This window comes from Moschus berezovskii, chromosome 12, assembly GCF_049115385.1.
Source record: "Moschus berezovskii isolate FMDL1 chromosome 12, NW_MosBer_1.0, whole genome shotgun sequence".
NCBI lineage: Eukaryota > Metazoa > Chordata > Mammalia > Artiodactyla > Moschidae > Moschus > Moschus berezovskii.
In genome coordinates, this window is record NC_142471.1 from 69,078,968 (window position 1) to 69,095,466 (window position 16,499).

Consider the following 16,499-nt stretch of genomic DNA (forward strand, 5'->3'; position numbering starts at 1 on the left):
GACCCTGTCATCTGGAGGCTCCGGGGAAACCTCGATCATATTAGAAAGCCCAGACCAGGATTGCTGTGTGGCCCTGGACAGAATCAGAGGGGCTTGGGAGTGATGGTACGATGGCACAGGCTTCTTCTGCCTTCTTGGCAGCAAGGGAGGCTGGTGGGCTCCAGTTCACCAGAACAGGTCATCCAGGAGAGACTGGGGACTGCATTGGCGATGTGAGTGTTGAGAGCCTGGCCCAGGGAGAGGTCTGGCTGATGTAATAAGTATGACTGGCCCCGGCTGAGGGACCCTCAGCCAGTGCCAAGACTTGCACCCTGGTGGGGTCAGGGGGGCATCCTTTCCCATATGGGTGTGCGGAGGCCGCGTGCCAGTCTTGTCCAGTCTCAGGAACTTGCATTCCCATTCTGTTAACAAGGCACAGAAAGGGACAGGCAGTGTCTGTGTGTGACTCTGCAGTCGGCCCTTTCTTGCCCTCCAGTGATCTAAGTGGGCTCCAGGGACTTCTACCACTTTGCTGCAGCCCGTCTCTCCTCCTTTGGGGCCAGGGCACTGGGTGGGGGCTGCAGAGCCCTGGGGGAGAATGGAGGCCCAAAGGGTCACAGCCTCCCCAGCCTTTTTCCTTTGTTGTCAGGGCGGGGCCTGGCCACCGCCTGCCCCCTCTGCTGGTGGCCTCCAGAGCAGCAGCCACCTCTGGGCTCTGTGAAGTTTCCTGTGGATCTTAAAGAGGTGGGTGGCAAAGTGAAAGAGAGATAGGCCTCGGCCTGGTTTCCTGGAGCCCCGCTCCCCACTGTTCCCAGCTCGTGTTTAGTCAAGAAGGCGCCCTGGAGAAAAATGGTCTTTCTATTTAAAGGGCACCCCAGCTAAACCATTTCCTAGCTGTGTGATTCTAGGCCAGTGACTTAAGCTCTGAGAGCATTGGTTTCCTCAACTGGAAGAGAAAGGTAGGAATGGTTACCCTGTGGGGCTGTAGGGTCCGATCAGTGAATGACTAACAGGAGGAGTTGTTTGCTGATCTAAATGGTAGTTCTGCCCTCAACCCTTGCAGCTCTCAGCTTCAGGTATCCACCTGAGTTCTCCTGCAAACTTTGCCCCTCCTTGACTCAGCTTGCTCTCTGCCTTTCTGTCATTAATATTTCATTTCTTTACTGAAGGCTTTTTGTCCCTGGGACACTGCTATTCACTCTGGGAAAAGAAACCTCTCCCTGCTCCTTTGTGCAGGAGTCCTCAGCTCCTTTTCTGAGTTTAGAAGCCAAAAGGGGAAAAGGTTTCATGAGACAGGCTTGGAGCTCAGCAGTCAAACAAGCCCAGGTGAAAATCATGACCCTGCCCCATTCTCCTGGTGTGATCGTGAGCAAGTGAATCCAATTCTGTGAACCCTATCCTCAAACTGAGTGATAACACCTATTATTAATGTTGTTTCAAGGATTAAATGAATAACGGCCAAGTGCCTGGTACAAGTGGATGCCCTGGTCTGACCCTGCAGGGGCCCGGTTGTTGGCTGTATCACCACATGCTCATGTCTGTCTGGTTCCGGATACACATACACACACACACAAGCACACATGGACATGACACAGGACACAGTGCTGGACCAGCAGATTCACTGCAGGGAACAGGAGCTCTCTTCCCCTCCTCCCTGCCCAGCTCCCATGCTGCAGCTTCTCCGTGTTCTGCAGTGTTGGAAAAGGAAATTACTGAACAGATTGCAATTAAGGGGGAGGTGGGGGGGAGAGAGAGACAGAGGCCCTGAAATGCAGCTTGACTGAGCGCTAAACTGTGTTTTTGCCCAGAGCCAATCAGGAGCCGCTGACAAGGGCCTGTTCCCACTTACAAATCTAATTGCAGGAGGTGGGGCTGGGTTGGCCTAGGGAGCCCCCTGGAGAGAGGAGGGGGCTGCCAGCACCTCTGGGAAGGCTGCTGGCCCTCACAACATGTGGGAGGCAGTGTGGGAGGGCAGAGGTTCTTGGAGGCCTGGGAAAGCCTAGACTCCAGAATTTTTGCCTGCTATTATAATAGCTACCAGTGATTATGGACAGGGAGGCCTGGCGTGCTGTGATTCATGGGGTCGCGGAGAGTCGGACACGACTGAGCGACTGAACTGAACTGAACTGAGCTGCACCAGACATTCATAACTTCATTTCGTTTCTTGGAGACTCAACAAGGTAGGTGATTACCTCATTTTACAGGAAGAAACTGAGGTACAGTCTTCCTACTATGTGCTAGCCATTGCCTTCTATCTACGTCTATTGCCATTATATCTCTTTTCAATCTCCCTACCACTTTTGTCCCATTTCACAGATGAAGAGACAGGACTCCAAGAAAGGAAGCAACTTGCCTAAGATCACAGAGCTGATTTATGGATGGGCAAGGATAGATTTTTGGGTCTGAGTCCAGGGAACACAGTTTAATTGTATCTCACTGTTGCTGTATTGAACAGGGCATTCTGGGTAGAATTGTCAGATTCAGGAAAACAACACAAAACTGGGATGGCCAGTTAAATGTGAATTTCAGGTAAACAACGACTTTTTTTTAAATGAGTATTATGTCTCAAATCGTGCATGGGATGTACTTATATTCAAAATGATTCTTTATTTGCAATTCAAGTTTAACTGAGTGTCCTGCCATTTATCTGGCAACACTAGACTTTCTCTCTCTTCCTGCCTCCAGCTCCCCTCTATTCTGCCAACAGCTTGCCTTTAAAGGCCAGCCCTTGGGACTAGCCAGGCTGGTATGTCTCTAGGCTGCTGAAGTGAGGCTGCCGGAGGGGAAGACAAGCTCTTCTCCAGAGGGCAGAGCTCTGGACCAGAGCCCACTCTGCCTCCTACTGTGTGACTTTGGGCAAGTCTACTCCCCTCTCTGAACCCTGTCTAAAAGGAAATAGTATTAGGTAATTGCCAGTATTCTTGCAGTCCCAATTTTCCTAATTTCTCCCTTTTTTCTGTCTGTGCAAAGGACGGTACCAAAAAAAAATCTATGATTGTGCTGCCGTGGGGACAGAGGACAACAGTTGGGACAGGGAACCCCCCCTTCCCTTATGCCCCCCCCAGCAGCACTGATCAGAGGAGACCCCTGGTGTGGACTTGGAAGGCTGGGGGCTGAGACAATGAGCCATTGTTGTGTTATTGTCTTTGTCGTGGCGGGGTGGTGGCAGCTCGCTGCTGCCTTCAGACCTGGGTTCCCACCCCACTGGCACTAGTGACTCTGTGATCTTGGGCAAATGCCTTAACTCAGGCCAGCGCCTCATTTTCCTTAGCTGTAAAGTGGGACTAACACTCCCCCAGGACGTCGATGAAGGGTCTGCTATATGAGAAGGGCTTAATAAAGGGTTATGTTTATTGGTGGTGGTGGCGTTCGTGTCACACCCTCCTGCAGAAAGCACCTTGAGAGATGCTGACCTCTGAAAGGATGAGCTCACTGCAGCCCTCTCCCCTCTCGAGCAAAGGACAGGACGCTTTCCAGGCTGCCTTCGTTTCAGCTAAATTTTATTTGTCGGATTTTTGACAGACGTCTAAATTATACATTGAATTTTCCACATGACCAAATACCACGTCCCTTCCTTTGATTATCATTTTCAAAAGAGACTAAAAAAAAAAAGAACTTTTCGATGGAGCAGACTGAACCCTGAAACCACATGGAGTGCAGAGCTAAAAATAAAAGGAAGTAAGAACTGGCCCCTGAGAAGGAAAGAGAAATCAAAGCAAACTCTGACGGGAATCAAGGGACGAGTCCTGGCGAGGGTGACATGGTGTCACCCTCCGGGCCAGGCCGGATAAGGAGCGGCCGACAGCGAGGGTGGGGCCCAGAGTGGCGCAAAAATAGCCACGGCTTTAGCCCAGAGGGGAATAAAAGAAATTTGTTAAAAGCCAGGAGAGAGAGAAGTGAGCGGGAGGGAGGGAGGGGCACGACGGCGTCCTTCCCGCGGTGTGGGAGCTGCGGACCTTAACCCTGGCGCATCTCTACCCGCCAGCAGAATCGCTGACTCTCAGCTGTGCGCCGACATGTTCCCCAGCTCAGCCCACATCAATGACACCCTTGTTTCCATAGTAACCAAGGGAGAGTGAAGGGGAAAGGGTGTGCTGCCCTGGGCTCGGGGAAGCCAGCCAGAAGGAGCCGCACGGGGGAGGTTGGGAGGAGGGGAGGGACGGAGTTTTTCCCACAGCTGGTCTGAGCACACATCCTGGGCCCCGTCCCAGGCCGGCCTGCCCTCTGCCCTCCACCCTCTCCCCTCCCTCTGCACACTCAAATGCAGTCGTGCCCAGAAGCCAGTCTCACCACTGAGACTCCCTGGGAGTGGAAAGACCCAGCATCCCTAGCTTCCAATTTTGTCCTCCACGGCAGAGGGCGGGGGGCAGGGGGTGGTGGTACTAGGGAGAGAGGAAAGGGGACTTTAGAAGCATCTTGTTTTTACAAATGCGAGCTTTCAAACTCTGCGATTTTTAGGCTCCTCTCATCTACCCTGTGAGCCCCGGGAGGGTTTGGTAGGGCTTAGAGGGAAGATGAAAGCCTGTGACATCCACAATGTCTCTGTCTTTAGCTGAAAAGCAAAGCTGAACATTCACAGAGGCTGTTATCAGACGAAGGCAAGTGGCTTCTGCCTGCTGGCCGAGGCCCTGGGTGGGGGGCCCTTTTCAAACAGTTCCCTAAGTTGGTGGTAAAAGGACAAAAATATTTCACAGACCATCCACTGCTAGAGTCCAAGTTCCACATCCCTGTGTTCGCAAATCGCAGACCTCAAAGCAGGCATTTGGCCCCTCAGATAACATCCGTGCTGCACTATTCAGAGGGAAAAAACATTTTCACGTGCTAGAGCCATATTTGCAGCTGGATAGAAGGGGGATTTCTGGTGCCTTGTAATTTTGTTTTGCCTCCTTTCAAAGGCATTACAGACAAGCCTAAGGAGGCTGCAGGGAGCAGCAAGCTCACAGTGGTTTAAAAACCCTCACCTTTTGTTTTGCAAGTCCTCACAGGTCTGTCCACAGCCACCCCAGGGCACCTTTTCATGTCTGGCCTTGTTAATGACTTTCACCCCAGACCGCCTTTGAAGCGGGCCATGGCTCAGCCTCATGGGCACAACTTGGTCCAGAAAGGCTGGGAACTGAGGGCCAGGGGCTGGAGCAACCCCTTGTCTGCTCACACGCCTTGGTGGGTTTAGAAAGGGCTGCCTCCTGGGACGTGAAAAGCAGCTGACCTGGGACCCATCAGCTCCTGGACGGTCTCTTATTCATTCTCTGAAAACCCTGGAGGCCAGGCACCAGAACAGCTTGGTTGGGAAGCCAAGGGATGCTCTGGCCCACCTTCCCTTGTCTGAAGCTGGGGATTTCTTAAGGCTCAAGGAAATAAGCTCTTTTTGCAACGCAGAGCAGGGGAAATCTCCTGCCATTCCTCTCCGATCAACCGAGGACACATTTTACTAGAGACGCTGAGGGGACCAGGAGCTGGGGTGACTCTGGTTTCTCTGGGCAAGGCCCCCGCAACCCTACCCACCCAAGTGCCTCCCGGCAGCAAGCCCTTTCCACCCTTGAGCAGCCCACACCACCAAGTTGCCAGCACTGTAAAAATTGATCTCTTCTGAAGATCGATCTGCCTGGCTTTTCTCAGTGGAGCAAGTTCACGGTAAAGCTGCATTTATTTTTAAAATCTGATAGCAGCAGCCTATTGTGATCATTTAAACATAGAATTCTTTGAGCTTTAGAAATCCCTTCTATGGGACGGCCGTGGAGAAGGCAGCTAATCTTGGAGTCAGGTGCTCACTGCTCCATTGAACTGGAGAAAGCCTGTTTACGCTAGCCTGAGCCCTCCACGTGAGGGCTTTTTAAGGACCTTGTAATTTTTCTGGAATTAAACCTCCCACCTCTCCTTACATTCCAGATGTCATTACAGTCAAAAGTGGTAAGAATTTGCTTCCCTGTGTGGCTGGCTGGGGGGTTGGAGATGGGGTATGTTTCTGTGGTGACTTGTCTGCAAGAAAAGGCTTTTTTTTCCCCCTTTCCAAAGGATGAGGATTACATAGTCTCTTACCTACATGACAAGATGGTTTAATCATCTGCTGTTCCTCACCTCCCCCTCCTCTCCCTGGCCCCTGCAGCTTCCCACCCAGACAGGCTGCAGCCCTGGTAATGGGTGATGGTAGAAATCGCTGACCAGCGCAAGCAAACACTATCCTGGCTTCAAAACCACAGGGGAAAGTAAGGACAGGTCAGGAAATAAATGACCACAGCCTAAGTTGCTGCTCCTCTTCCTCTCTCCCCCACCGTTTTTTTTTTTTTAAAGAAAAAAGCCCACTGGAATTGTCTAAACTGCAATGCAATCTCTTGCTCATTTAAAAGATCTCATTTTCTAATCATGTGCTTTGAGACATTTAATACTATTTCAATTATGCAGAAGAAATAATATAATTCCTTTATTTGAAAAATGATACTGAACCTCAGAGATCAGTTAAATCTATGGCTGGAATGGGGATTCTTTCTAAATGGTGTTGCTCCTTCTCTTCATACAGCTGTAGCTGTACACAGATGGAAAAACATTTGGTCAGAAAGCAGCAAATTAGTGTTTTTCAGGACAGAATTCAGCTCCCGCAGCTCCCGCATCTCCATTCGTTGCGATTTTATTTCTTCTTTGCGCTGACATTTTTGCAGACCCAGTTCATGCCGTCCTTTGAGGGAAATGGGTAGAGAGGCAGTGTTAGTTGTAAGAAAGGCACCACACACTCCAGCCCTCGAGGGGAGAGAGAGAGGGTCCTGGGTCCTCCCTCCCCAACCACGGGCTCAATGGTGCTTGCCTGCCCCAGGGGCCCACCTGGGTGACCAGGGACAGTGACCTCCTAGGGAGGAGTGGGGAGGCTTCTGAGAGCTTGAAGGGAGATGGGAGGGGGAGTGTCAAGAGCCTGAACTTGAGATGGGTCCTCAGGAACTCCCTCTGAAAAAATAAACACATCTGCCTGGATCCCAGGCCTGATTGAGGAGCTATCAGGACAGATTCCAGCCATTTTTGGCTTTTTCTAAAAGCTGACCTTTGCTAGGGCATTAAATTCAATAATAAGCCACCCTTCTGGTGCCCTGGTGTGTTTACAGTGTGACAGTGTACACTTGGGCTAAATTAAATTTCTTTTTGGAAAAACAAACCAACTGCAGTGCGTGTTACTAGACACACACTGGGGCAATGTGTATTCATTTCTCTCTGTGCAGCACCAGGGAAGGTTTAAAGGGGCCTGGCCTGCTTCTTGAAGCTTTAAGCAGTACCAAGCAGAGGGACTGGGGAGAAGGTTCCCTTAAAGGCACAGTAACCTTGAACGTGTCCTCTCTTAAAAGGCTAGAGGAGGACAGAGGTAAAATCCACACAATGTCTACGTACAGCCACCTGGCAGGTGGCGTATCTTGTAGATGCCAGGTCCACCAGAGATGACCTCTTTTTCAACCCCCTTAGGAGCCATCCCTGAATGCTCACTCTTTCCCCAGAGTCTCTGTGACCCCAAGAGTTGCGCGGAATTCTCAGAAGCCCAGAACAAAATCGAAGGAGGCTCCTGCAAGGCACCCCCTTTTTCCCCCTGCTTCTGTCACACATAGACATCTCAGGGCATACATGACATTCAGAGCCCTGCGTTTCCTGTGACCAGGGAGCTAGTCGTTGAACCTGAACAGCTGAGACAGCTTAAAGTAATAAATATCAGCTGACACCCTTGGCCATTCGGAGCATTAATCCCATAAACAATACATCACGGCAAAACAACCAGCAGGCATCCTATCTCCTGGCTAATCTGACCATAACCTGAATTTACAGTGATTAAAACTCTGCCAGTTGCCATCAGAGCACTTGGGTGGGAGAAGCAGAATATCTGATGGCTGTCCCAGAGCAGACCTTAGAGGAGGCTGGCCATGGCCCACTGCACAAAACCACACAAAGGTGGACAGCACCTGGCAGGGACGGGGGTGGGGGGGATGGCGAGGTGAGAGAAGGTGGACTCCGATTACAACTGGGTCAGCTGCTTACTCTGAAAAGCTGAGGCCAATTTTAAGACCATTTTTATGAAAAGGATTAATTTAAAGAGAAGGATGTTTAATTTTAGGAGCTAATTGGTTTCCAGGAAAAAAAAATCACCTGCCAGGAGACAAAAAAGATTTTACAAATAAAAGAGGGATGAATAAGATAACCATCTTCTCTTTGCCTTCGAAGGTGAATAGCTCAGCATTTACGTGGCACTTTCCATCTTTAGGAACCCGCACAAAAACCATCAAAGGTGCGTACCTCAATATTTCCTGCTCTATAGAGACTTGCACTATTTTATCAAATCATCTTCTTAGAGAAATCAAGAGCAGTGTTCCCACTGAATACTGTCTTCCCTTTTGTTTTACGGCTGATTACAGAGGGGGCTGGGCTTCTTTTATTGTATGTAACTCAACATGAATGCACTCAAAGAGATAGGAAAAATATTTACTCAGCTGCAGGAACCCAAGGCAGAATGTGTAGGGTGAGGGGCAGCTTTCTACTGGGTATCTTTTATGGAGACGGGGGATTTAAATGGGGAGCCCTGCTGAGGGGCAGTGTCCTCCAGATGTGTGTATGAGCCCCAGTCCTGCCAGCAGAGGGCGCTCAGAGGTCGGGCCCCACCAGCTGACCTGCTGGCCCCGGGCATGGGTGGGGGTGGGGCGGGGGTTCCATAGCTGCTGCCTGCAACCTGGAGTGTGGGAAGCTGGGGAGACTTAACTCTGCTCTGGCTCAGGAAGACTGCCCCATCTAAAGTGTTTGGAGGCTGGGGGTTTGTGCCTTTCCTGTTACTGCCCAGAGGAGAACCTGAACTGCAGCTGGGAGGTGTCAGGGAGGCAACAGTTAACAAGGATGTTACCTCTAAGGTGCCCACTGGCAAGGAAAGATTCCTGAGGGGAGGGTCCATGCCAGACTGGCTTGGGGTGGTGTTTGCAGAACTTTGCATGATGGCTGGCCTGCCGGCCTGCTAAGTCACTTCAGTCATGTCCGACTCTTTGCGACCCCATGGACCATAGCCTGCCAGGCTCCTCTGTCCATGGGATTCTCTAGGCAAGAATACTGGAATGGGTTGCCATGGTCCTCCTCCAGGGGACCTTCCCAACCCGGGAGCAGACACTTAATTGATATCTTTTAATCCCTGTAACAACCCTGTGAAGTTGGCACTTAGGGATGAGGAAATGGGGGCACAGAAGAATGCGTGGCAGAGGCAGGCTGTGAACCCAGGCAGTCTAGCTCCGGTGCCCGCGCTAGTGCACCACTGACCATTTCTCAATGACTGTGGGCAAGTGCCGGGGGAAGAGCTCTGCCTCAGGCTTAGGGAGAAGCTGCGCTTACCCTCAAGTTGGCTGAGGGAGCAAATTCAGTTTTTTTTCTTATGACTTTCAGCTGAACACAGGGGCATGAGATGGAACAGCCCCAGACAAGCACTCAGTGTGGCTCTGCTGCAGCTCTGAAGGTGCCAGAAGCTGTTTCTGGCCACTCACCTCTCAAGATTCCTAGGCTGCCAGGTTCTGATACTTGTGGAATCCTACATTTTTATCTCGCAGCATGATCCCAGCATATTAACTCTCTGCAAGTCTTCCATCTCTAGAGCAATCTCTCTCTTTAGAGACAGCATCATTGCAAGAGGAGGAACCTTAAATCAGCAGCCATATCACTCTGGCCTTAATTTAGCAAGGCTTTGATTTTCTTTTAAACAGATGACTGAGAAAAAGGTAAGAGTTTACCTGAAGCAGGTTACTGCTCTGCTCCAAAGAAGGAAATTAACTCTTAGGTTTGTTTAAGGGTTGAACCTTTACTGTCAACTGGTTTGACCAAATTTCTGCAAACTGGATCTTCCTCACAGGGCTGACAATCTCATGGTATAGTCCTCCCTTTCTTCCTCCACTGCACCTCCCCCGGTCAACCTTGCTGAAACCGAATCTGCATTGATTGGCTTCAATTCAATACTAAAGACTAAGCAGAGACACTGAACCTCAAATACTGAGCTTTGTCTGGCCTCTTGCAGAGGAAATAACTGCTACCATGTCATGGGATTATTCCCTACTAACCACTGGGAAAAATGGAAGGTGGCCCCTAACCACGTGGGTAGAAACCTACTTGATCGCAGATCTCTCCATTTCGAGATTAAAGGCATGATGCCCTTTCTATGGGAAGACTGCACTCCTCATCCTCTGATCTCTCTGCAATGCATCTGTCACTACTCAGTGGTAGGAAGGGAGAAGTGGCAGCCATGGTTGGGTGGGTCTGGTTGTTGAATGCCACGAGGACTACACCATCATATCAGTAATTGCTCAGGCCTGTGCTGAGCAATGCAGCCTATTCCTTTGTGCCACTGGGCCCCCAGGGTCAAGGAGCAGCTGGAGGCAGCATACATAAAATATTGCTTGCTATTAATACTTTTTCTGGTGACAAAAGGCACTGCCCCAGAGAGGTAGCAAAATTGCATGGCCCAAGCTTGCTTTCCTAGTCTACAGAGAGGGTTTATAATTTAAAAATAAACCTGAGGTCTGATTTGCAGATAAGCAGTGCCATACACCCTGGGAGTCAAAAATAACTGAACCAGGCCTAGAAAGAAGTTGTATATGTTATTTTTAAAAAAATATTGAAATTCTGTTGGCATATTAAGGAAAAGGTTCCCTCAGATCAAGGAAAAAGAAACAAAAACAAGAACCTGGGCTAGTGAATGTTTAGAGTTCATCTGTGAGGCACTCTGAAGGACAGCTCATACTTCAGGACTCAGATGGCTAGAGGCCCTTTGTGTGAAGGTGAGAGCTCTGTGAGCTGGATTACGGCTGCTGCTCGGAGAAGGAAGACAGGGCACGTGGGAGAGATGTGAAAGAAGGTATGGACGTGAGGTGGGGGCATGGAGAGCGATACCCAGGAGAACCTTTTGCTAGCGTGAAGCTACTGGTGTAGGCAGATCTCTGTTATGACTAAGGTTAGAGCCCAGGTTGAAACTGCTGATCTCTGCTTTGAAAGGAAATTCTAAAGCAGTATAATTTTAATTAAACACACAATGTTCTGGGGAGGCAATGTCTTCAAACACCTGAAACTACCACCGCCAGGGAGAGCTGTGGTTTGGGATTCACATTCAGGTCTGTAGGTGAAAGAGGGACTGATTTCTCTACACCTTTCTCTGACTCTCAGCCAGATCCTTTGTTCCCTATTTTCCAGACACCCAGGGAAAAGCAGAGAAGAGTCCCAGGGTTAGGTGTTGTTTATGGGAAGCCCTGGCAACCTTGGATGCAGACAGAGGCTGCCCTATGTTTGCAAGGGGGTCTGCTGGAGGGGGCCTTGGCTTTTCCCTCCCAGACACAATTCAGTTTCTCTTCGCCCTGCCTTCATCGGCTTGACATACCTGGGTCTCTCTGACCACTCCTCTGGATTACGGGGCTCTCCCTGGCAGAGTTTCCAAGACTGATGCTTTCCTTCAGCTTTCAGTGCCCCTTACCTGCCTCTGCTCTCGACAGCTTCCCCTGAAAAGCTGATTTAATTACGTGATGGGCTGCCTCCTCATCACCATCAGTCAGGCAAACAAAGACCGGTTTCCAACTCTCTAGAAGCCCAGAAAAGCCGATTTCCACATCCAGAGCCAGGGACTGCCTATCCTCCTTATAACGACTGCACGTTTTTGCCATCAGAATATCAGGTAGAACAAGAACCCGAAATCCATCTCAGGAATCACTAACTTCCACAATCTCGAATCATGTATTTAAGCTGCTTGGCTAAGGAGAAGTGAGCTCCCTGCCCGAGTAGTCTCCTCACCTAGCAGATCTGTTCCCCTGACTCACCCACTTGAGGGTTATTTATCAGCACAAGACAGGTTGCGCAAATGCATTTGATCAGGCCTACACATAAACACGATGTAAAAAGACACTTGTTTTTAAATATCTGGAACAGTAACAAATTCCAGGTGGTTTTTTTTTTTTTTTACTTCTGTATATTTTCTTTCAGGGTCATTAGGGCTGTGGTACCAGTTGCTTGACCCCCATCCCGACTGAGCATTTTGGTAGCTCTGCCCATTGCTGACCAGCTTTGGGTGGCCATGGGGGGCCACCTAGGGGCCACCCAGGGGGGCCATGGGTGGGGAGGGTGGAATGGGAAGATGAGATAGGAAGTTAAGGAATTTTAAGTAACTTTTTCACAGAATCTCTGTCTGAAAGTAAAGTCTTTCATTTTTAGGAATACTGAAAGCCTTAATTAGTAAGAGTCATTAAAAGGCCTGCTCTTGAACTAAGCAATGCAGGGAAAAGAATTCTACGTAACTTTTTTATCAAATGAAAAACAAGAAATTGGCTGAGTGGGCAAGAGCTTAGGTCAAAGGTATTACCTAAGAGGGATGTGGTCAATCAGTGCCTCACAATGAATGCTGTTTCCACAGAAAACTCCACGACCTTTCTCCAGTCCCCAAAGGTTGCCATTAAGGACAACAGACAGCAGATTCCCTTCTTAATTAACATTTTTATTAAATAACCCATTTCAAATAATGGTTAAATTCTCTAAATTTATATCATTCTATTAACCATAATCTAATCTCATTAACCTTGAAATCCCAGTCTTAACTACCCAATTCTATACACCATGGTACTATCTACTAAACTAATTAAGTGACCTTCAAACTATTTCTCCTCCATATCATGTCATTATTTTTCTTGCTCATGGTTCTTTGCTGGATCTCTCCTGATCTCTCACTTCCTGTGAACTTAGTTGCTGAAGGTCCCTGATCTGGGAAGAACTTTCTAACAAAATCAAACCATACAGGACTGTCTGACTTGATTCCTGCCTGCCCCCACCCTCTGTCTGGTAGCTCATGCCTCTTTCCCAGCCTGAAGATCCTGTGGCTTAAAGGAAACTCCATTTCTATGGCAGTTCGACAGCTGGGAGCAGGGAGTCCATTCTCATCTCTGCCTGGCCAGGGCGGGAGGGGTGTAGGCTGGGAAGACAATGACCACCACACCCTCCCCCCTCCTCTGAGGAAGCCCCCTTGACCCGAATGCCGCTCCTCTGAAGACTGATTCAAAGGGACCCTAGTTCCTCCTTTTCATATCCCTAAGGCTGGCTGGAGAAACAAGAGCTTCACTGCTAATTCCAGCTTTGGTTTTCCTTCCTTTTGACACTCTGGCCAAGTGGAAAAAGATCACACAGCTGTCAGTTCCCACTTTCTTAGGAGTATGCATACAAAACGTATTTCTTTTCTTATGCTCCACCTTTAGAGCCCCCAAACTCAAGATCCTCTACTTTCTATATTTGGGCTCTAAACAATTTTAGAGAGGCATAGTCCTCTTGCTGAAGTAGTCTGTACTAACACAAGAAAGCTGTTTCTTTTCCTGTGCCTTACCCTCACCAAAATAACCCTAGGTCCCATGAGCACCATCTTACGCACAACTGAGAGAAATACTTTAGGTAAAACTTGATTTTTGTTTAAAAGTGAAAAACTAAATAAAATGATCAGAATTTACCTATTCAAAAACATCCTGGGTTGTAACAGACTTGTTGGACCAACTTGTAAATTAAGCTGAAAAATACCCAGTTAATTCAAAACCTGATAGACACATACAACCATATATGTGACTGTTATTTTATAGAGGAGACCTGAGAAGAATAAAACTATTAATGATAGTTTCATTGCTGAGTGGGATTAGAGGAAATGAAAGAACTTTTTAGTTTTTAATTTTATGTAGTACTTTGATATGATTAACAATGAAAATATATTGCTTTACTTATTTATTTTTGAACACACTGTGGGGCTTGTGGGATCTTAGTTCTCTGATCAGGGATCAAACCTGGGCCCCCTATATGGAGTCCTAATCACTGGACCGCCAGGGAATTTCCAAGAATATATTGCTTTATAACCACAATCTAGTAAAGAAGAAAGGAAATACATGAGACGTAACACCTGCCCCCTCCCCAAACTTAAACCTCACAGAGACTCACAGCGCTCCAGCTTCCCTTTTGGGGACATAGCTGAAACAACCTCTGGCTATATCACACACATACATAGCTGAAACAACCTCTGGCTACATCACACACACACACATAGCTGAAACAACCTCTGGCTACATCACACACACACACACATAGCTGAAACAACCTCTGGCTACATCACACACACACACACACAGCTGAAACAACTACATCACACACACACACACACCTCTGGCTACATCACACGCAACACCCCTCTGGCTACATCACACACACACACACCCCTCTGGCTACATCACACACACACACACACACACACACATCCCAAGAGCTTCTGAGAGCAGGTATGGAAGGGTTTGGAGCAGGGGCGCTTGTCTTGTGCTAACTGGTCTGCCCTCAGATCCAGCAGCAAAGCACAGAAGGGGCCCTGGCAGTTTGCGTAACACAAAGGGAAAAAAACAGGCAGCGCACAGATGGAACAAGTGAGATAACTCTAGGAAGTGATTATTTGCTGGAGATAAAAGCCATCAAATTTGTCAAACATCTGCAGGGAAAGGGAAGAAGAGTGTTAGAAGGGAAATGGAAAGAGGCTGCTGGACAACGATGGAGAACCAAACCCAAAATACCAAGATCATAGAAAAGCAAACTGGCCACACCAGAGACACGTGCCCTACAGCAGTGAGGGGAGACGCCATCTCTCTAGACGCTGTTGCTCCCTCACAGCACCCTGGAGAGGGACTGTCCCGTTCTCACGGCACTGGGTTGCCACCCTGGCAGGTATACCAGATGTTGAAAATGAGGCGTATGGGGCATGCTGGGGGCTTCAGAATCAAGAAGCAGTCCTAGAGGGCTGACTCCAAGGGTTGACTGGTTTGAGGTTGCTTGGTAGGACACATTGGAGCTGCAACTGTTGATCATTCTTTGAGGATACTGCCTCTCTGGTGTCTGGGTTACCATCGTGTTCTGTCCCAAATTAATATCAAATGAAGGGGAGCCTGCTCTTCCGGTACACAGTTCCTTGGTGTAAAGCGTAAGGTTTTTAGGCGGCAGAAGCCTCCCTGTGGGACACCAACCCAAATCAGCAGGAAATAGACACCAACCCTGAGGGCGGTGGAGACAGCCAACAGAAAAAAACAAAACGCTTCTAGGATAACCAGTGTGTGGTTGATGGCTCTGTTACCTTGAGAGTACAAGGTAACAGAGCACTGGTATTAGCATCCATAATACCAGATGCAACACAAAACCCTCAACCCAGTCATCAGAGAATCCTAGAGTTGGGAAAGCATTTTTGAAATGTTCCGACCTCCTCCCCAATGGGGCAGCTTGTCACTTGTGTGGGGTGGTTTATCTCTGGCTTTCCTGGACCAGTTAATGATATCAGATTGGTTGCTAAGTAGGAAAGAATCAGACTCCTCCAGGCCCTCCACATCCTGGAATGGTTCATCTGCCCATCAAAGGCTATTTGTTTCATATCTTTTTCTATCTAGATCCGCGCAACCAATGAGACAGGCTGCCTTGGTTGCCAGGTGACCGAGCCCTCCGGTAACCTCACCTGAACGCCCTCTCCTGTGAGAGCTGAGCAAGACTGGATCTGCCAGAATCGGTCGCGGATGGTGTGCAGGTTCAGTCCTTCTGCAATTTCAGAGGCAGGGGCTGCTGTGAGCAGATCCTGCTTATTAGCAAAGATGAGCACGGGCACACAACTTAGCTTTTCTTCCTCCAGTAATTCAGCTAGTTCCTGGATCATTTGGGGAATAGATGGGAAAGGGGGGGACGAAATCTATGATATTTAACCATGCACTTCTAATTGAAACTAAATAAAAGTTAAGCTGATCAACTAGCAACTTTCAAGGGCAGTGGTTCTCAAACTTGAGCATGTGGAAGAATCCCCTGGCAGATTTCTGGGCCCACCCCAAAGATGCTGACTTTGGAAAGTCTAAGCCAGGCCCCAGGAATCTGCATATGTTCCTACTAATAAGGTAGTTCTGTTATAGGGGGATTCATAAATCATACTTAGAGAAACTCAAGGGAGAACAAAAGTTGTGGTTAGACATTTAAAACTTACCCAAGGTTATTATATGCAAATAACTTTCAATGCATATATACACACACATATACATATATATATGTATGTATATGTACAGATACATATATATTTTTAAAAACTTGAATAAAAATGACAGTTGCTTTAGAGACTATAATTCTGGTTCATCAGTCTCTATCTCCAAAACATGCATGCGTGTGCTTTACACTTCCTCAAACCCACATCCTAAAGTAACTGCATTAGTCTATCTGACAAGGTCTCTGAGTTTTAGGTGATTGTTTGGGATCTAAACTGTATGTTAATTCTGTCTGCAACAAGTCCAGGAGAAGGTATATACTTATCTAAAAGCCAGGACCCACCCCTTCCCCCCTCGACCCATATTTTATCCACTTAAAACACTGGAGCTGTCAGAGAGAACTGGATGGTTTGACGGGCAGATCCCTGTCTGACACCTTTCAGCCCCAAGTTCACGTGTAGCGCTGGTTCACATGAGTGATGGTCCAGGAATCATCAAGGTATGGAAGGGAGAAGGGCTGTCTCCAGGCGAGTT

At 48.4% G+C, this 16,499-nt stretch overlaps 1 protein-coding gene across 1 annotated transcript in view; it reads right to left on the reverse strand.

Moving 5' to 3' along the window:
* Positions 1 to 6,370: 6,370 nt before the first annotated feature.
* The window catches only part of ARL3 (ARF like GTPase 3), a 31,002-nt gene continuing 20,873 nt past the window's right edge, over positions 6,371 to 16,499 (reverse strand). The window contains exons 5-6 of the mRNA XM_055424755.2: positions 15,458 to 15,643; positions 6,371 to 6,649 (exon numbers count right to left, since the gene is read on the reverse strand). Coding sequence (XP_055280730.1) covers positions 6,602 to 6,649; positions 15,458 to 15,643 — 234 coding nt within the window. The 3' untranslated portion in view covers positions 6,371 to 6,601. The remainder of the gene's footprint in view (positions 6,650 to 15,457; positions 15,644 to 16,499) is intronic.